This window comes from Cricetulus griseus, chromosome 2 (assembly GCF_003668045.3).
Source record: "Cricetulus griseus strain 17A/GY chromosome 2, alternate assembly CriGri-PICRH-1.0, whole genome shotgun sequence".
Lineage (NCBI taxonomy): Eukaryota > Metazoa > Chordata > Mammalia > Rodentia > Cricetidae > Cricetulus > Cricetulus griseus.
This window is the reverse complement of record NC_048595.1, coordinates 27,356,354-27,377,826: the sequence shown is the minus strand read 5'-3', so window position 1 is coordinate 27,377,826 and position 21,473 is coordinate 27,356,354. Positions and strand designations below refer to the sequence as shown.

The 21,473-nt window shown below is 49.8% G+C and overlaps 1 protein-coding gene across 2 annotated transcripts in view; it reads left to right on the top strand.

The window, feature by feature from the left end:
* Grik3 (glutamate ionotropic receptor kainate type subunit 3) overlaps positions 1-21,473 on the top strand; it is a 214,035-nt gene that overhangs the window by 171,737 nt on the left and 20,825 nt on the right. For both annotated transcript variants that reach the window (XM_035438913.1, XM_035438914.1), the window contains exons 10-11: positions 5,341-5,544; positions 20,840-21,063. In XM_035438913.1, coding sequence (XP_035294804.1) covers positions 5,341-5,544; positions 20,840-21,063 — 428 coding nt within the window. The remainder of the gene's footprint in view (positions 1-5,340; positions 5,545-20,839; positions 21,064-21,473) is intronic.

Genomic DNA, 21,473 nt, shown 5'->3' with positions numbered 1-21,473 from the left:
AGCTCAGGTTGACTACCACACACCGTGTATGGCCACAGGCAGAGCCCTGAACTTCACCAAAGATGGAGCACAGGCAGAGTGGTGATTCCTGGCATTGGGGCACATTGTGTTTCAAACTTTCAATTCACACTGGAACATTTTTCAAGCCCAGTGAGCTCTCCTGGGCCTACCATTCATCCCCTACTGCCCCAGGTTTACACTCTGCTGTATCGTTTTAAGACTTGTCACCCCCACCCAGGGCCTTCTCAGATCTCTAGAATCTCCAAGAGACATGAGGCTCCAGGTTATCCTCTATGTCCTTCCTCCTTTGGCCACAGTCTGAGATCCTGGCCCTAGGATCAGGCTAAATACCTAACCCTGGGACAGCTACACACATCATAGGGAGTGGCGCTGGCTGAGCTGTCCTGGCTGAAAACTCAGCCCCTTGCTTGGCTTGCCTGTGTGCAGGGCCAGCACCTCCTGCTGAGAGCACAGGCCCCTGTCTGTCTTGCCTTGTGTTGTCAAGGCAACCACACTTTGAGTGATAGGCAGGTACCAAGACACAGGATCAGAACATCAAACTGTTCTGCCCTAGGGGACCAGGCTCTGGAGGTGAGAACCCTGATGAGAAGGGCACCTGTCTTCCTGGGATGTGGCAGGCCACAGCAGCCTGTGTGGGCTCACCAACCCCATTTTCTAAACCTCTGGGTTTAGGTACTCAGGGTGCCTTGCCCTGGACAGACATGATAGACATGAGCCTGACTGTACCCTCTGGCCAGTCAGATCATAGGGCAGATCCCCATTCTGAAGCTGGAAGCCTACCCCACCACCCTCCCTGCAGGCCCGGCCTCTCTTCTGGCTCTGCTCACTCACAAGCTCATGAAAAATTCATGCACCCAAACCTCAGCTCACACCAAGAAAGCTCATGCAATGTGCTCCTGGGGCCCTGCTTTTGAAGGTTCAAGGTACTTTCGGCTGTGGATGTGAGTGGTAATCGGGGTGCATGTGGGTGGATGTGAATTCTTGGGATGGGCCACTAATGGCCTCTGGATACATACCAGTACAGTGTGCACATTGTGACCCACATAGACTCAGCTGCCAGGCAAGCTGACCCCCAGCACCCAGTAGCAGAAGCCAGAATGTGGGCCAGGAAGACCATGCCAGGCCAGGGGCCATTCTGGGTCCTCCCACTAGAGAAATGTGACTCTGAATGCCCTGTCTTGTTTTGTGCTACAGCAGGCAAAGGCTTCAGGTCTAGGTTCTTGCTGTGTGTCCAAGCAGGGTCAGACAGGCAGCAATCAGAAAACATGTGGGTCATATACATGTGCACGTATGCATAGATGCAGGGAGGCATGGCCTAAGTCAGAGCACTCAGGGACCCAACTATTGGGTGGCTAAACCCTGAACACTTCTCCTCTTGGGGTTGCCCCCTCCCTGCCTCCTCTTTCAACCTTCTGGCCCTGTGTCTGGGAGAAGCTTAGCTCTGGGCCTGGCTTCTCTATTGCTAAGTGATTGTAGCGAGCCCAGATGGAGAGCCTTATGACAGAAAGTGGGGAAAGGTTATTTTTCTGGACCCCTGTTTTCAGTGACTTGTTGAGGAGAAATATTACCCCTGATCCCACGGCTCTTCTCCAGGAGCAATAGGAGAGCGTGAAGTTATGAAATTGAGGGCACCTTCACTGAGCAATCGATTAGCAGCTGAAGAAGCCGGTGAACTGGCTGTCTGGACATTTCCAGTAATAAATTGTGAAATAGTCCATGAATAAGTAGTCTCAGAGTTGAGAATTACCCCCTAGGAAATGTTGCTGGGCTGGAGACGCATTGCTAAGGCGAGCACCATTTTAATGCCCTGGGCTTCAGCTGTTAAATATGTATGCCATCCGCAAAGCACTTCCCAAAATTAATGGCATTTTGCAGCTGCTCCGAAGGCAGCGTATTTAGATGGAGATGTATAGATTCTGGGCCTGCAGTGGCTTCACAAATGAAGTGCTAATTTTAGAGGCTAAGGCCAAGGAGGGGGCGGGTCAGGAAGGGAGCAGTCTTAGGGGCTTTTCCCAAACAATTCCCTCCACTTGCCCTGGCAGCCATGATCGTTAACTGTTTGGTGACAATGGGTGTGGTCTCTAAGAGGGAAAGGTCACTGAAGTAACAGGCCAGTCGGTCCACAGGAGAAAGCATGAAGGTGAACAGTAGTCACAAGAACAATATTAGTGACGTTCCAGCTGAAACTTGCCAGGCACCAAGGGCATCTCCCAGGTGGACTCATCTTATCCCTATTCCTGATAGGATAGGGTCTGTCAAAATCTCCATTCTACAGAAGGAGGTTTTGGACATCTCTCCCCGTCCGGGCAATTTCCCTGGGAAAGATGTTGCCTTCTCTCTAATTCTTTCTCTAAGTTAAATAAGGTCCGGGCCGCCTGGTACAACAGTGCAGCTTGTCCACTGTACAAAAGCATCCATCAAAGGGGTAAGTGGACTGTCAGTCCACCCAAGCCCCACCCCCAGAGTGTGGGGCAGTATTACCTGGGAAGGGTCAGTGTTTCCTGACCTCCATTCAGCCTGAGCCCCTGCCTGGCCCAGGCTTTCCCATCCCATTGTTGAGCTGCTTGCCTGGCTCCTGGCTGCAGGGTAGCACCAGAGGCCCTGAGGTCTAGGGTGGGACTAACCCAAAGGTACATGTTCCCATGTGATTAGACTGGCAAGCATTGTCCCCCGAAGATCTCCTGAAAGCCTGAGTAGACCAGTCATAAGATGGGGTGGCCAATGGGAGACTTGGGGACCAGGACAGAAGAAAAGCCCACCTGCCCCAGCAGGAGCCTGGATTAGGCACTGGTGGGTCTCTGCTCCTGAGGACTTCCAACAATGGTCACCACTTCCACTTCCCACCCTATCCCAGGGGCCCCTGGGGTCAAGAAAAGCACCCTGTCAATGGGGAGAACATTGAGACACCCCAATAAGTAAGTACTTATGGTTTTGTGAGCATGTGTTCTGTCAGTGAATGGCTCTCTGCTAGGAGTACAGGTGTTTAGACAAGAGCAGGTTGCCAGGGTGGGTATAGGGGAAGGTGGCTATCAGGCCAAGGCAGAGGATGGGTCAGGACTGACGTCCAAGAGATACAAGCAGGTGAAGGGATAGCAGCTCTCAGCCTTAGTTCAGGACCTGCCCGAGCAGGTCAAGTCAGGAGGGTCTGAGCCTAGAGAACAGGCAGGAAAGGAGCTAGGGGGAGTGATGATTGGTCGTGTCTATCAGAAACTGAACTTCTGTGTGGCTTTGGGTCATGGAGTGAGTCTTTTTCTTCATGTCTCAAATGGGGATAAGGCCATCTATTTTGCATGCTAATAAGACTTAAACAAAACAGATTGACAGGAGTCAAAAATGGTGCGCACAGCCCGACGTTGGTGGCGCACGCCTTTAATCCCAGCACTCGGGAAGCAGAGGTAGGTGGATCTCTGTGAGTTCGAGGCCAGTGAGTGGATCTCTGTGAGTTCGAGCGAGTGCCAGGACAGGCTCCAAAGAGAAACCCTGTCTCGAAAAACCAAAAAAAAAAAAAAAAAAAAGAATGGTGCGCAGTAATAATTTGGCAAAAGTGGATTTTGCAGGTGGGGAGTGTGTTCAGCTCAACCATCCCCATATTTTCCCATAGCAAGTTCTGGGTGGGGGTGGGTGCTTGAGGCCCACAGAACTTTTTCCTGGATTATGGAGCATCTGGATCTTGCCACATCCAAGCATCTCCAATTGGATGCTGTCAGTTCAGTCCTCCCTATGGGCTTCCTTCCTCTTCCCATAGCTTTTCAATTGTGGCGCAGCCAGGGCTGTGTTTCTCAAGAGTCAGATAGCGCTAAGCCTTTTTCTATGCCTTCCACTGGCTTCTCATCACCTGACACAGGACAGGCATCTCTGGACCCACAACCTGCCTTCTTGAGGACCAGTTAACCCCTGGGAGAAGCACAGCCACATGCAGATAGAGCTGCCACCATAGTCAGTGTTGGCTCACTGCCAGGTCCCGACTCGGGGTGCTGAGGGGACCTTGGGAACAGAGTGATATTGGGAAGGGTGTCCAATATAGAACAAGTTGGGAAGGCACCTGATGAAGGGCTTTGGCTGCACTGTCCTCCAACTTGAGTGGATGCTAGGCTCACCCACAGCTCCTGCCTCAGTGGGTCTAGTGGGAAGCCCAAGGGTGTTTTCCTAGCAGGTTCTAAGGTCAGACTGATGCTGGCCTGGGACACTAGCAGTAGAAAACCTGTGCTATGGAATCGGGTAGTTCCTGTTCTACCACTTGATAGCTCTGGGGTCACTAGCACTTAAGTCAGTCAGTACTAGCAGAGCCCTGTCCCCTTGTGCTGGGACCATTCCTGCAGGTACCATGGCAAGGCTGTTGGTCTAAGCCATTTGAAATGTTTTCAGAAAAACAAGAGTCCAGGGCCTAAGGATGGGTGGTGTTGGTAAAGTGCTTTGTGATTTAAGCAGGAGGCCCAAGTTCCATCCCTAGAACGACATATAAAGCCAGGCGTGGTGGCTCATGCTTGAAAGCTGGGTTCTGGGAGTACCAAGGCAGGAGGATCCCTGGGGTTCTTCGGCTAGCCAGTCTAGCTTGCTCAGTAGGATTCAGGACAGTGGTAGACCCCGCTGTCTGTGATACCCACTCCATCCCACTGAAGCAAAGTGAACTTCAAGTGCTTAATTCTGGTTACATGAATACATACATGCAATTTTTTAAAGGGATTTTTCTTTTTTATTCATGGTCTCACTATTGTCATCCTGGCTAACCTGGAACTCTATGTAGATTAAGCTTGCTTCAGATTCACAGTGATCCTCCTGCCTCTGCCTCCAGAGTGCCAGGATTAAAAGCATTAAAATAATTTAATAATAATAATTATTATTATTAAAATGTAAGTAATAAAAAAGTTGATGGCAGGATGTTGATGGTGCATGCCTTTAATCCCAGTACTCAGGAGGCAAAGGCAGGCAGATCTCTATGAGTTCAAGGCCAGCCTGGTCTACAGAGCCAGTACCAGGACAGACTCCAAAGCCACAGAGAAACCCTGTCTCAAAAAAAAAAAAAAAAGATGATACTTGAAGAATGACATCCAAGTTTGACCTCTAGCCTCCACATGCACACATATATGCACATGTACCCATACACAAGCATGTACCCAGTGTGTGTATGTGTGTAAGAGGCTAGGCCAGGTGTGGAGCACATGCCTCTAATTCCAGCATTTGAGAGGTACAGGCAGGAAGATCAGGGGGTTCTAGGCCATCCTTAACTACTTAGCGGTTTCAAGGTCAGCCTGAACTACAGAGCCCAACCCCCACCCTAGACACCTAGCCTAGCATCTTCTCTCCCTTCTGTCCACACAGGAGGAGCCCTTTGTCATGTTCCGCAAGTCTGATAGGACCCTTTATGGCAATGACCGGTTTGAGGGATACTGCATCGACTTGCTGAAGGAGCTGGCGCATATCCTGGGCTTCTCCTATGAGATCCGGCTGGTGGAAGACGGCAAGTACGGGGCACAGGACGACAAGGGCCAGTGGAACGGCATGGTCAAGGAGCTCATTGACCACGTAAGCCAGGGCTTGGGCGTGGAGCTTGGGGTAGGGACAGGGTTGGAGGTTCTAGTGACACCATTTGAACATCTGGGCATCCCAGCAGGTAAAGGTCCGAGGACTGGGGAGATGGAGGTGGAGGTTGTGTTCTTGGGGGTCAAGATCCACAAGAAGTGTGTGCCCAACTCTGCTGGCCTAGGCTGTCCACATCCCAACATCCCCACTATATACACAAATTGGTTCCTCTGATGATGGGCCTTCCCAGGCGTCTTTGGCAAGGTTGCTGTGGAGAGAATCCATGCATCTTCCCAGCCTTTTGCTCCTTGAAGGATGTCTCAGCCCTGAAATTGAGGAACCTAAGCAAACATACTCTCCAACTCAGGGACATGAAAACAGATCTGTCACTTTGTCTAATCACGATGGGTTCACTGGTGAGACAAATGACTCAAGGAATGGGCTTAGGGCTGGCATGGAGGGATGAGTGAAACTACACTAGGAATCACCAAGAACCTCTCACCCTGCCTGGGACAGGGAAGAACTCTAGGGAGTAAGGAGCCTTGCAGGCAGGGTGAGGGGGAGAAGCCTGGGTTTGTAAAACATGAGGAAGAAGACAAGAATTTGTAAGTCAAGAGAGGAATTGGAGCCCTCAGCTATGGACACAGGCACAAGTCACCCAGCCTCTCTCTGAGCAGCTTCCTCCTCAGGGAAATGTGAAAGTCATCCACCCCCCACCCCACCCCCACTCCCAATCCTCCACACCCCCACCCCCACCAGGAGCGCTGGGACAGTGATACAAGGCCACAGGTACCTGTGTGATGCTAGCAGCAAACACACCCTCCCTCTTGAAGTCCAGGCTCAGGACCAGCAGATCTAAGGTTAAAAAACTAGCCTTTAGGTTTAGCATATGTATGACCTAGGAAGTTCTTCAGTACAAGTACACACGCACACACACACACACACACACACACACACACACACACACACACACCAGCTTCATGTCTTCCTTTTGACTACAGGAGTGGTTGGTAACTGCCAAGGCCACTAAAGAAGGTATGAGAATATAACCAGATACTTGTCTGTCAGGCTTACAGGGCACAGATAAATTGTTCCCCACCTTCCATCTCAGGGCCCTCAGCAATACAGAAGCAATACCTATCTGCAAGAGATCCTGCCTGCAGTTAAAGGTGGTAAGGACCAGATTGCCCTGGATGCCCTAGACCTGCTCTCCCCAGTCCTTAGAATAGCCCACTGAGGCGGTTACAGAGACTGAGGCAGAGGCAGCAGGGAGATAGGAGCCTGGCCTCAAAGATCGAGTGGTGGGCTGAATTCAAAGCCAGAGAGTCTTTAAAGACTATATACCTAAGTGGCCCTGGGCTTTGATCGCTCTATAGAGACCACACTGGCCCAGAGCCAGGGGGAAAGCACATTCATGGCTGACACAGTCTCCAATGCCCCCTAGTCCCAGTCTGGGCTCCTCACTGCTCTCTCTCCAGGCAGAGGCAGCTGTACCAGGCTTTGACAAATGCCTTGACCCACTGGACATTGGAAAGGTACTGTATGGAGACCTCAGAGGCAAATGAGGAGGAGGAACATTGAAGCTTAAGAGTCAAGTGGAGTGTGACATGGTAGACCTGTCCCTGGCCTGGCACACATGGTCTGTACAGAAGCCTGGTAGGAAGGGGCAATGCTGAAGAGCCTATACTGATGCTGCCACTTGGTAGCTAGGTGTCCCTGGACAGTCTACATGTGTATGTCCCCCTACCTGTAAAGGGGGATGACTTGCACAGGACTTGCCTCCCAGGGGTGCTGTGAGGACTCCATTAGCAGGCGTGCCTGGTGTAGTTGGCAGACCATCAGTCCTTGATGTCATTGTTTTTATTTTCATCCTCACAGTTGTTCCTTAGAGACTGAGGAGGGAGTTGTTCAGGACTCCTTTTGTGTCCCCAAGCTCCGGTTTCCTGCCTCCACAGTGAGAAAGATGATAACTGTCTCCACTTTTCCCCTGCCCACTGTGAGGCTGGAAAGAGACAATGGATGGGAAGGGGTTTCTGAGCTACAGGCTTCCATGTAAATGGGAAGCCATGTTGTCAATGGTATTAGTAATAACTGTAATTATTATGGAAATGAGCCAGCAGGACCGGATGCAACTCCTCTTACCTGCTCCCCCAAGCCTTGTGAGTGGGACTCTGGAGCCTGGCGTTTGCAGAGGCAGTGGAAATAGAGAGGGCAGGGCTTCTGTAAGAGGGATAGCCAAGACCACACATAGAAAGAGATGAACAGACAGTCCTGCCGCCACTGCATCTTGGTGGCCCACAAACTTTGAAGAGCTGACTTTTTAAAGGGACATAATGAGAAAGGCCAGCACCAAGCAGACCCTCAGTGCCCCTCTGCTGGGGAACCACAGGAACCTTCTCCACAGCCTCCATACTGCTGGCCAGTGCTTTGAAGGCCCCATACCCATCAAGGCCAGGAGCCTGGATGGGACATGCTGGGGACCTTGTTAAACCTGATTCCCTACAATTGATGAGCCTGTTAATCCTAGCTTGGTGCCATTTTTAATAACATCATAACCATTTATTAGTGTCATCAGATAATTAGTCTTCTCACTAGCTCATAGAGAGTGTGGTAAAGACTTGGCAATATTATTACTTCCTTATTAGGGATCTGAATAGAGGCATAAAGATGATGGATTCCCACCTCTGGAAGTATTTGCCGCCCCCCAGGTCCATTCGGGGGTCCTGGGCAGACCCTCCAACCAACAGAACTTAAAACGTCCTTCCCTGACACTCTGCTATCCTCTGGTCCATGCCCCATGGCTGTTCAAGGAGCTGGCATTGTGGGAGGTGGGCACCAGAAGGATGCAAACCCTTCCTGCAGATATACTCACCTTTCCTGAGATGCTGTTAATCACACAGCAGCAAATGCTATTCAATGTCTCTCCTGACCTCTCTCCCTCACTGCTGCCTGCTCCCTCTCATACCCTCCCAGGTGTCTCTGCTCACCTCCCCGCCTTCAGTACTCCCATGAACTCTAGAATCCGATGGGAATAGATTCGGATTCCAGGCTGGGAATTTCAGCTCACATGAGAAGAGTCCTCCAACCTGCCTGGCTTCCATTCCCCCAGCTTCAAGTGATAACAGAACCTTAGTCTTGGTTCATGCTCAGTGAGCATTCATGCGTGAGAGGCGGCCTACTCAGTGCTAGCTGTGCCAAGTGCAGCCCCTCCCCCACTTCTCTAATGTGTCTCTGCTCAAACATGGTGGCAGTGGGAGAAGTCACCCATCAGCCACAGTCATCCTGCTCCACAAGCTGTAACAGAGGACTGACCAGGACCTCAGCCTTCCCTACCTGACTCTAAACAGACAGCCTTGGAGGCTGACTCATGTTCTTCCAACTCATAGGAGACTGAGGCACACACTAAAGTTCTGCCCTGGTTGGAACGTAGGTGGTTTTTACACCGGGAACCCCCACCTGCCATCTAGAGTGCCCATGTCCTGCCACTGGTCCCCAGGAGCCTAGATGGGAATTATGAAGGAAAAGCCCCAAGAGGGGAGAGCCTGAAGCCAAGGGGGGGGGGCGCACAGATGGAGAGAGAGATGAGGTTATTAGCCTCGAGAACTGAGTTATTTAATTTTTCCCATTCTCGGGATGGATTCTGGGACCTTACACATGCTCGGCAAGTATTCTATCACTGGGCTACATACCCACCCAAGTTATTTAATTTTAATATTGATAGCTACAGAGCACTAGTAGAGGATATGGAGCTGGGGGATAAGTAACATCATCCTGGCTCTGAAGGAGCCAGCCTGGGCACGTGGCTGGGGCCTGGTACAGGAGAGGAGAGGTACAGTGGGAAAGAAGGAAACTGAAGGCCCATGGAGGAGACATGAAGCCTGCAAGCTGGAGATGGGTGAGTGGAGGGGTCGGGGAAGGGTGGTGATGAAGGACCAGACAGTGGATTCTATTACGGGCCTCTTGGGAGATACTGGTTCTTTCCCCAAGTGTCAGGCCCCCTACAGAAGTCACTTGAGGCATGTTAGAACCCTATCTATGGTCAGCAGGTGGCTGGCCATAGGCTGTGAGGAGGCTGCCAGATTGGGGTAAGGGGGAAAACTGCCCAGGATGCCCTGTCTGGTAAGGAGGAGAACCAGGAGAGTATGGGTAGGGAGGTCACTGAGACCAGGCTCAGGCCTGAGATGTATGGCATAGAGTTTTCCTGGTTTGTAGATAGACTGACACCAAGATAGGGGACAAAGAATGATCACAGGTAACCTTGATGTATCTTCTTTGTGAAGAAATAGCCATGCTCAAATGTCCCCTCCACCCCCTATCACAGAGTACAACCAGGGAAAGTGGCATATCCAGGAGGGACAGTGTCCTCTGCTGGACTCTTATTCTAGACAGAAGTTTCTGATGCACTTAGCTTGGCCATTGTCCAGCACCTGGATGCAAAGCAGGCATTGCTAAATGAAAGACTCATAAATGGGCATGGATTGCTCATCCTGCCCAGCGACATAACTGTGGGTCATGACTCAGCTTCACATCCAAAATGTACGTGAGGAAAGTCTGGTGTCAAAGCTGTGACCTCATCACCTAATGGGTCCATTGTTTTCGTACCATAAGCCAGTTTCTCCTCCTGGTCTGCATGCACAAGTGTTGGACCCAAGCCCTATTCTTGTGTCCAAGAGAAGCTCTGCCCAACCTACCTCATTCAGGCTAGGCAGATGCACTTAAATACAAGACATGCTGGGAGCTCTCCTGGGGCAGGTCAGAATGCTTCAGGGACAGTGAAGTTAGGGCGGTGGGGGGGGAGGGGACAGATGGCTGAACCCCTGGACTGTCGTCAGGGCAGCAGATTACCCAGAGACAGACCTAAAGAGTGTTGTAAAAGTTCAAGAGGTCGTCAGAGTAATTATGGGGAGGATGGGGGGGCAGGGATGACATAGTGCCCTGCTGAGATTTCCCATATAACTATCGGGTCTAGAACTCAGCCTAGAGAGAGACCTGCAAAAGGGGTCAGACAAACAAGTGCCAAAGAGGACATGGGAGCTTTACAGTCAGAGGGAAATGGGTCCAGTGACTGGGACAGGCAAGCTTCCCTACAGGGCATCATGGGCCTGTTCATTCAGCCAAAAGATCTTAAGTGCCGCTGTCACCTTAGGCTTGTAGAGTGCAGAGCCACACAAAAGCCTGTCATTGCTTAGCTAGGGAAGGTGACACTGAGGAAGATGGAGTCAGGCAAGAGAAGCTCAAACTGTGAGGCTGTGTTATTTATTTTTCTCATTGTTGTGACAATGGGGCCTTTAAAAGGGAAAGGCTTTTGGGCTCAGAGTTTGAAGCTGTAGTCCACCATGGCAGGAACAACATGGCATCGGGAACTCGGGGCAGCTGGTCGCACTACATACACACACAGCCAAGAAGCAGAGAGAAATGATGCTGGTGCAGCTTTCTTTCTCCTTTTTACTCATCCCAGGGCCCCAGCTCATGGGATGGATGTGTCTTCCCACCTTAGATAACCCAGTCTAGAAGCTCCCTCACAATCATGCCCCTAGGTGATGCTAGATCCTGACAAGTGGATGAGTCTGTGACTCTGCACCTCAGAAAGGCCCCTTAATGTCTTGAGGCCATCTCATGTGGTAAGGAGAGGCAGAGGCAGGTTCGTGCATTGGCCATGGCTTTGTACAGCCTGGCTGAACTTGGTGGCATGAGAACTATACAGAACCCAGAATCAGTGTACAGCAGAGCTGTGGAGCTGAGGTGAGATGCTTCTAGACCATACCTACATGACATTGGCCTCAGACAGTAGGTTTGAACTGGTATATGAAGGTGTCTGAACCCAGCGCCAACCAACGTGCAGGCTGGGGTGCAGTTGTCACCCAGTACAGGTGTCACCAAGCCAGAAAGATGCAATGGATCAGACAAGTGAAATGTCATCAGGGCTTTAGCCACTGATGCAAAAGGATGATGGGGCTGCCTGGAGGAAACTAAAGCAGAAGATAATGACTTGGATTTGTCTGATCTGTGACTTGGAAAAGGAAAAAGAGGTGCCCAGGCTTACATAGGGTGTTTACTGAGGTGGCCACAGCCAAGGTTGATGAAGTCTCCCACAGTCAGGGCCTGGGTGAGGCTATAGCTGGGTGCGTGGAGATCCTCAGTGCAGGCATCTCAGAAGGCCTTGGGGAGCTCCACCCTGTGCACACAAGGCAGTGAAAAACAAAGGGATTCTTTTAGGATGGTGGTGCAGGGTGTGTACCAGGCCACAGGGAAACCTATCCAGCCAGCCATCCTCTGAGCCAGGCACAGTATCCTCCCCAGGGACTTGGGAATCACACAGCTGCCCCAGGCATTCTCAGCTCAGGTGACATGTACATGCACCACAGTGGAGGACTTGATGCTTGACATTTGGGGATTTTCCAGAACCTGGCCCCCATCTAATCAGATTTATGTGAACTGTTCAGAATGCCAGTTCTTGGGTTACTGGTGGCCGCAGTGCTCACTGTCAGCGTTGGCAGCTGGCTCAGGGTGTCACAGCAGATCCCATCCATGACTCAGTGCACTTCTGAGAGTATCATTGTATTGCATCTCAGGAGGGACCTGCTGGGTGGCATTTTTGAAGCTTCCAGGGTTCACAGTAGTCTAGCAATTCAGTAAATCTATCACCTGAGGCTTCATGCTAGATGCTGTGGATACAGGAGTAAACACAGGCAAGCCCCCCCTGCCCCTGCTGCCACCCTGAGCTTCAGGATCTTGCATTCCAGCATAGGAAATGGGTAGTAGACTATAAACAGATAACTGGATGTGTATCTCCAGCCACATAAGTATTCATCTTTAAGCAGGAGGTTGGGCTGAGTCCCCAGCCAGGCTGATGCTGCAAATTCAAAGGCAAGTAGGTCAGGAGAGCTTCTCTGGCTTCGAGATAGGTCCTGGGGACTGAGAGAGTAGGAAGTTGCTGTGACCCCATCCCAGAGAGAGAGAGAGGGAGGGAGGGAGAGAGAGAGAGAGAGAGAGAGAGAGAGAGAGAGAGAGAGAGAGAGAGAGAGAGAACCACAGTGTAGCGGTCAGAGGACAACTTGTGGGAGTCAGTTTTCCTCTACCACATAGGGCCTGGGGAATCAAACTCAGTTTTGATGGGTGTTCTCAACCTTCCTGATGCTGTGACCCTTAATACAGTTACTCATGCTGTGGTGACCCGCTAACCAAAAAATTATTTTCATTGCCACCTTCCTAACTGTAATTTTGCTACTGTTAAGAATCATAGCGTAAATAGTTTTGGTGGTAGAGGTTTGCCATTGGGGTTGCAGCCTTGCAGGTTGAGAATCTCCACCCTAGAGCAAGGTCTGAGAGACATGCAAGGCAGAAGGAGATCATCGCTGTCCTCTTGACCAGAAGCAGTTAGATTAACCCAAGGAGGGCATGAGGTCATTTCTGGTCCCTGGTGCACACACTGTGGTGATGAATATGGTGAAGGAACACAGGACTTGGGAAGCTATACTCTGCAGAAGTGACCACAGGGCTGTGAGCATTGGTCTCCCAGCCTTCCAGGTATGACAGGAGTAGCAGCTGATAGAGATACACCCCTACTGCTTGTATTGTATGCTGTCCCTTCCCTCCCCAGAACCAGACCTTGCTACTGGCCCATGTCCCTAAGTTCCAAGTTTTGCAAGGCCAGGGAGGACTCTGCCCAAGCCTATTCCCAACCCTGAACCAGCACACATCAAAGCAAGTCATGATGGATACTTACCCAGGGGCAGGACAGGGACAAGTGCGGGGGGGGGGGGGGGAGAGGGGAGGAAGAGACAACACTGGACAGCATGCCCCACCTCCAGGCAATGACAGGGAGTTCTGAAGAACTGAAGACATCCCCAGACCACCCCAAGGTGAGCCTGAGGGCAGGTGGAGACTATCAGGGCTGGGATCCATCCAGTGGTTAGGGGAGAAGAACAAAGTGCAGGTTAGCCCATCAGGGCCAGCACATAGGCAGCAGTTCCAACTCTGGGAAGATACAGGTCAAATGGTAAGATTCAGTTTGACTTCATGAGAAGTGTGCATGCTGAATGGGCAAAAAGGGGCCAGGATTGATCCATCGAGCTGGTGGAAGGACGAAGTAGGACCTTTGGCAGTAGGATATATATATATCATATATATATATATATATATATATATATATATATATATATATGGAAGGAGGGAGGGAGGGAGGGAGGGAGGGAGGGAGGGAAGGAGAGAGAGAAAGAACCACAGTGTAGAGGTCAGAGGACAACTTGTGGGAGTCAGTTTTCTTCTACCACATGGGCCTGGGGATCAAACTCAGTTTTGATGGGTGTTCCAATGTTCACTTCTCCAACAAAATTTCATGGAGACTCCAGTTTATGTTGGGCCTTGCACTAATCCCAGAGGTACATCAGGGAAGGGACCAAGCTTAACCCTTGCCCTCCTGCAGTTTATATACTGACAGGGAAGCCAGGAATTAAACAATAGCTTGTGAAGAAAACTCCTGTTGTGATCAGAGCAGCAAGGAACAGTGCAGGGAGGAGAGTTGTGGGCTGTATAAGGGAACCAACTCGCTTCAAAGAGAGGAGGGTCACAGCTCCATGCCCCTGGGGCTCTGCTAGGGCAGGTCCCACCCTGTCTGGGTTGATAGCACTATCAAGACTTGTGGAGTTTGGGGAGAAGACTCAAAGTGACAGAAGATGGGTCATCTATCCCAGGCTCTAGTGACTGTGAAGCAGGCTGGACCTGCCATTCTTCCTGCTAGACATTGGCATGGGATGGAGAGTGCAGGGAAGCAGTCAGGGTACCATCCCCAGGTCTGGGAGAGGTACACACAGCATTGCTCAGCCAGTCATCAAGGCTGCTGTCAGTTCTGGAGGTGGACAAGTGGATCGTGGCTGGTCTGGCAGCTGTCTGGGTCTGTTCAGACATGTGGGGGCTCAGAAGATGTTTTGTCAGGTTGCTACCCGTGCTCTTCGAGAGCTACCTTGTTTCCTCCGCCTGGAGGGAAAGCATCTGGTTAGAGAAACGGCACTTGGGAGAAAGTGTAGAAGCTGAATTCTGAGAATGCCCTGCATGAATCAAGTTTTTCATCACTGTGGTAAAAAACAAACAAACTTCTTTAAAAGAGTGTGTGTCTGTGTGCGCGCGTGCACACGCTCATGCACACGCATGCATGCATGACTGCTGGTACTCTCAAGCTATCAGTGTGCATGTGGAGGTCAGAAGACATCCTTGGATGTTGGTCCCACCTTCCACTTTGTTTAAGACAGTATCTTGTTGACTGCTGAATGCAACTAAGCTGGCTATGAACTTGCCAGGATTCTCCTGCCTCTCCTTCCCATCTCACAGGAGCACGGGAATTGTAGACATGTGCTACCATGCCTGGCTTCCTGTGGGCTTTAAGGCTTCAAACTCAGGTCCTCAGGCTTGCATGGCAAGTGCTTGAGAGAATCACTTTTGTGGGGGATTAGTATTGGCTCGTGCTTTCAGACATTCCACCAACTTGCCCCACTGCTGTTTGTCTGTGGTGAGGCAGGACATCTTGGCAGCACAAGCATGGAGCAGAGGTGAATGTTCACCTTCTAGTTCCTGCTAAACAGGAAGCAGAGACAAACACCCATCATAGGCACACCCCCAGTGACCCACTTCCCTCCAGACCTTTCCTTCTGATAATACTATTAAAGTGTGAATCTATCAGTGGATCCATCCACTGATAAGTTCAAGTCACTTATTATCCAGACATGAGGGATCTCTGTAACTCGATCCACCAAATGGAAATAAGTCTTCAATATGAAGCTTTTGGGGGGTACTTCATATCTAAGCCATAACACCCAATACTAGAGACATGGGAAGGAGGAAGGGAGGGAGTAGAGACAGAGTTTCTGGACAAGTCAAGTCCCTTCATGGTTATCAGGGAGGGATTTGTCATGAGTGGTTTCCTGGGGCACTGTAGAGGCAAAAGAGGGACTGGAAGGCTTTAGGACTCCAAACCCTCATCAAGGGCTACAAAAGGAATCCCAGGGAAGCTTCCAGTGACAGATGTGGCCAGAGGACAATGTAAAATTTGGGTGTCTGAGAATTCAGCATGTGGCTCAGGACAGGGCCCAGTGAATACAGACAGCAGAGCTGAGAACAGATGCTAGAAGGAGCTCTGTCCTCCACAAAGTCCCTCAGTGACAGGTGTATTAGTTTTCTTGGGCTGATATAACAAATGATAGGCTACCAGGTGCCTTAAAAACACAGGAATTTATCCTCTATGGGAGAGAAATGAGAAACCGGGTGTCAGAAGTGTTGATCCCCTTCCAGAGGCTCTGAAGGTGAATGAATAGGCTCTGTCCTCCCAGGTTCTGATGTGGCCCGCAGCCCTTGGTGCTCCTTGACTTGTGTCTGGGTTGTCCCCACCTCTGCCTTCATTGTCACACTTCTCTGTGTATATTTGTCTCCTCTTATAAGGGCACCGATTGTTGGGAGGGGGCCATCCTAATTCATTATGATGCCATCTTAACTTGGTGACTTTGTTTTCAAAGAATATTATCTGCAAGACTTTGTTCCAGATTAGTTCACAGTCACAGAGTTGGAAATGTAATTAAGGCTGCTTGCCACTGCCACATCAACCCGCTCTACTTGGCTTGTATAACAGTGTGGTATAATGTTGGGTTTTAAATTCATAGTGAATCGAGTACTAGAACTGGCTCAGCCATTCACCAGCTTGAACAAGCATCCTGCCTACTGATCCTTCTTCTAAAATGTGGTGATGTCTGCTGCCTCCTGGGACTCTAGGAAGGAATTCATGAGGCACTTGTGGACGTTTGGCCTGTAGGCCCTGTAATGATGGCAGCTCTTGCTATTTTAATATAACAGTTGACTGTCTGGGCAGGCAGGCACGCTGGGAGAGCATAGGAATAATGGAATCCAGTGGTGACCATACTGGAGAACCCAACAGGAAGTGCCAACAGAACACCAAATCCAAGGAGTGAGCAGGGGCCCTGGGGAACTAGACCTTAGTCTCCCAAGACTTTTTGTCCTAAGGCAAGACCGATTGGTGCCAAGTTGACAGAACTAAGACCACGAGATCTATCCCATCCTTAGCCTGCTGGGAGGTGGCCCAGGTTTTATTATAGGAACAAGTTCAGTGTCCAGGCTAAAGTCAAGAGAATTGAATATCAAGGGTCAAAATACAGAGCTGGAGTTTCATCCATGTAGGATCTGGGGCTGGAACCAAGTAGACAAGATCAAATGGCTTCGTGCGTGCAGGGGAGGTGGAGCAGGGCTGGATTGGGTGCATCCTGACAAAACCTTAGTGAATGGAAAGTTACTTCTAGGGATAAAACAATGTCTTTAGAAGGCATCCTGCCTGGCCTAGACATGTACAGAAAGGTACTTAATGAGACAGGAGAGGAACAGTATCACCTATAAGAAATGAAGGTATGGGGGGAATGGTCAAAGTTTGATTTGGTTTTGTTCAAGGTCGTGATTTTTGTAACATGAGAAGAAAGAACAAACTTCTCCAAGCCTCAGTTTCCCTCTGTAATAAAATGTGGGGTTGGAGCAGATGTTCCTGAAGGTGTCTCGTCCAGCTCTGACAGCCTGTGATTTCATGAATCATGCTGGAAGAAGTATGCATGAGTGGGAAGAGCCGCCAAGACTGGGCCTTTCATTCTGAGTAATGAACCGAAACCGCGAAGGCTTGACATCTGTTCCAATCTTTCAAGGGAAGTTGGACAAAATAATGCCTTTTTCAGGGAAATCGTTACCAACAGTGAAATATAGTATTTTCTGCCTAAGCCAAAAATGAAGTGGAGAATGCCAGCTTTCTTGAAGCCCAAGGGAGAACACTCATCTGAACTCCCAGAGAAGGTCACGTTGGCCAATTACCTTGCTGCCGTAGGCAAAGAATGCCATGGACGCTGCTGCTGCCCAACCCCATTAGATCCAGAAAGCAGGAAGAATGGAAGAGAGGTGCCGAAGACCCTACAAAAGACTGCTCCAGGGCCTGTGACTGGCTTCCTCCCCAGCCCTGGGAGATTCTTGCAGAATGCATTGTGTACAAACACTGTGATCTCATGCAGCTTGCTGTCAAAAGCCCAAGGACAGTCCTCCACCACTGACTTGGAGGTTCTATCTAAGAAACCACTGCAAACCCAGAGGCCATTCTAGAGACCAGCCAAAGACCAAGGCCTTCTATCTTTGGAGTTAAACAGTCTCCCAGTAGTACAGCATCCTCTGACAGGACTGGGCTAGGGGAGGCAGGAATCTAGACTCAAACACCCTTAAATCCTTCTCACCCCATCATTGTAGAAGATCCTAGAACTTCAGGACTAAAGGAGACCTTCAAGGTGCTCACCTTGACTTATGTGCTACCCAGTAATCATGTCTATACCTAAAGCAGGGACTCACTGTACCAGCTAGACCAGTGTCTGAATATAGTATGTCTTGATCAACTGTGTATTAGACAGTCTTTAAGGTCCCTAAACATCCCCCCCCCGTCCACTTGTTCATATTTTAAACTGAGAGGGTCCCAGGAGCTAAGGGAGCTGCCCTGTCCCTCTTTCTGTCCCTAAAAAGCTAGGCAAGTTCTAACTCACACACTCAAAAATCTATAAGGATGCTCCAGTATAATGAGCTTTTCCATAGTTTCACCTCCCTGTATTCCCTGGGGTTGATTTGTTTCACACTTATTTGTTTATTTGTTTGTTGCATACATACATGTGGGTATATGCTCATATCTACATGTCATGTCTCTTGTTTGGAGGTTAGAGGATAACTTGTAGGACTTGGTTCTCTCCGTCTGCCATATAGGTCCCAGAGATCCAACTCAGGTCATCATCAATCTTGGTGACAGGTGCCTTGTACTCCATTGGCCATCTTGCTGGCATTTTCCAGATTTTGAAATTTACCAAATCCTTGGGCCCCTGAGTATCTATGTTTGGGAGTAGAGATGGCATTAGAAAGAGAAACACTGGGGATACTAGTATCAGAGTATCTCCTAATTCCCCCAAGTCTGCGGTACTCACAGAGGGCCCTAGACCGGGATTTCACACATATTAGCCTTATCTCCTGATGTGATTTCTATTGAAATACTTGTTCCTATTCTGAGATAAGTGGAGTCTGAGTTAGTGCTGATATGATAAACACTTTGATTGATACCCATGTCCCCTACTACACCTTAAGAGCCATGAAAGCAGAAACTGTGACTGTTAGTGACAATTCTGTCTCTCTGGTTCCTGGTGGCTCTCATAAAATAGTGAGTGGGTGGAAATATGGGTGGGCTGGTGGATAGATGGACAGATGGATGGACGACTGATGGGTGTCTGGGTTGGTAGATATATGGATAAATGAATATAGATGGACAGATAAATGGGTAAGTGGGTAGTGGGTGGATGGAAGGATGGATGGATAATGGATGGACTGATGGGTAGTCAAGTAGGTGGTGATGGAAGAATGGATAGAGGGATAAAAGATGGTTGGGCAAATGGATGGGTTGGTGGGTAGGAAGAGTCAATCCAGCAAGTGGCTGCAAGCATTTCCTTGGCAGGGTCTTTCAGAAGCACGTTCCTTCCTGGCAAGGGGTCTTCAGTGATGGCCTTTAGGATCCCGCTTTCCTTCAGTTGTGCCTGTGTATGGAAGGGAAGTAATAACTTGATTCATAATTGAGACACAAATACCCACAGGAGCCTAAAAGGCAGCCTTTTCCAGGGAAGCACTGCTAAATATTGCAGAGTCTAAGAAGGGCTTTGAGACCAGGAGAGAATAGTGGGTCAACCACAGCCCTAGCATGCCGGAGCCCGGTGAGTATATAAGCAGATGCATGCTTACTGACATGCAGCCATGCACACGGAGTAGTGCAGACCTTCCCTTGGGAAAGAGCGGGCTTCATGAGAATCAGAATTCAAGACTGCCAGGAAGGGATCTGGAAAAGGCAGCATTGTGAAATGATAGGAATAGGAAGAATTAGACAAAGAGAAGGCACTATAGGCTGGGTGTGGAGGTGAGGAAATGGGCATAGGAACGGGACACTGTTTAATGAGGCCTTGCATTAAGAAAACTGCAGATAAGATGTGGGGGGAGAATTTTTTTAAATTTTTAATCAGGAAACCCTCAGACCAAATCTAAGAACACCCCTCATTAAGTTTGTGATGCAGTGACCTGTATTAACATATCATATCGCTAAATGCACAGATGGATGGACTAGCCTTCCTTTTCCTGCCTCCATGTTAACCCCTGCTAGTGAGGCCTTGGACTTGCTCGTTGAGCTTCTTGTCCACCCACACCCTCTAAGGAGTTTTGTTTGTTTTGTGTGTGTTCTGTGTAGTGGATGTGTGTAAGTGTACACGTACACGCATATATATCATTATCAATAGTGCTCCACTTTATTTATGAGACAGGATCTCTCTTTGAACCTGGAGCTGACCTACTAGCTAAACTAGGGGCCAATGAGCTCTGGGGCCTATAACCCCAGAGTGTTGGGGCGCCAAACTCAGGTCCTAATGCTTGCACAGCAAACATTTGACTGAGTCATCTCCCCCACTCCCAAAGAAGATGTTATCTTTGTCTAACTAGCTTAGGATCCGGTTTTAGGATCTAATGACCATCCTGAGTGGGCCAAAGTGGTCATGAATTGACTGAGGGGGGAGCTGAGTTCATCTGACACAGTACCATCCTGAGGCGGGACCTCAAAGGTACCCACTCTCTCTATGCTTTTGTCGAGGCCCTCTTCTTCAAGCCGTCAGCTCTTGGAGAAGAAAGCTTAAGTTACCCTGTATTAATGTGTGTATATCTTGTCTCCCCCACACCCTGGGCCAGGAGGGTCAGTCAGTGTTGAAACTGAACTGTGAATAAATGGGCAGGAGAGAAATTTCAGTCGAGGATCTGTGTTCTGTTCCCAGAACCCATGTCGGGGAAAAGGTCAGGTGTGCTGGCACACGTATATAATCCCAGCGCTGGGGAGGCAGAATCAGGCAGATCCCTGGAGTTTGCTTGCCAGCCAGCCCGGGCTACTGGGTGAGTTCCAGGCCAGTGAGAGAGTCTGCCTTAGTAAAAAGGTCAGAGCTGGGGAGATGGCTCATCTGTTAAAGGCTAAGGCTCACAATCAAAAACCAAGGTCAATTACAACTGAGAAATGACACTAAGGTTGTCCTCTGGCCTCCACATTTACACACACACACACACACACACACACACACACACTGGACATAAACAGGCATAGTTGCCTTGGACTAAGGCAACTAACCTGACCCCAGTCCGTGATCATGAGGGGATTCTCCATCACCTCTAGCCCAAGGTTTTGCTCATTGTCTGTCTGCCTGTGGTCTTGTTACAGAAAGCAGATCTGGCTGTGGCCCCCTTAACCATCACCCATGTCCGAGAGAAGGCCATCGACTTCTCTAAGCCTTTTATGACCCTTGGAGTGAGCATCTTATATCGCAAGCCCAATGGCACCAACCCCAGTGTCTTCTCCTTCCTCAACCCCCTTTCCCCGGACATCTGGATGTACGTGCTCCTCGCCTACCTGGGTGTCAGCTGTGTCCTCTTCGTCATTGCCAGGTAAGGCTGTGCCTTGGCAGAAGCCCTGGGCCAAGCTGGAAAGCATAAGAAGCTAGGCAAGTTCCCCTTGGCTCAGATCCTTTGCCCCTTCAGGGAATGTTCCATGGCTCCCTGGGCTTGAATCATCCAATCTTCCCTCTGGTCTGAGTCTGTGACTCAGAGATGGTCATTGCATGCTGGTGCCCAGAACAGGCTGAGAGAAGCCTGACCATTGTTCAGGACTGCACCATGTGAGCTGGGCACCTGGGATGGCAGACCAGACCCAAGTGCATAGCATGACCTAACGAGTGGTTTAAAACATGGAAAACAAATTGTGTCTAAGCCGTCCACACAGCAGGAGAACTCGTCACCACCAGCTACACACATGCTACATGCAGAAACATGGCACACAGACATGCATGCTTGGGATC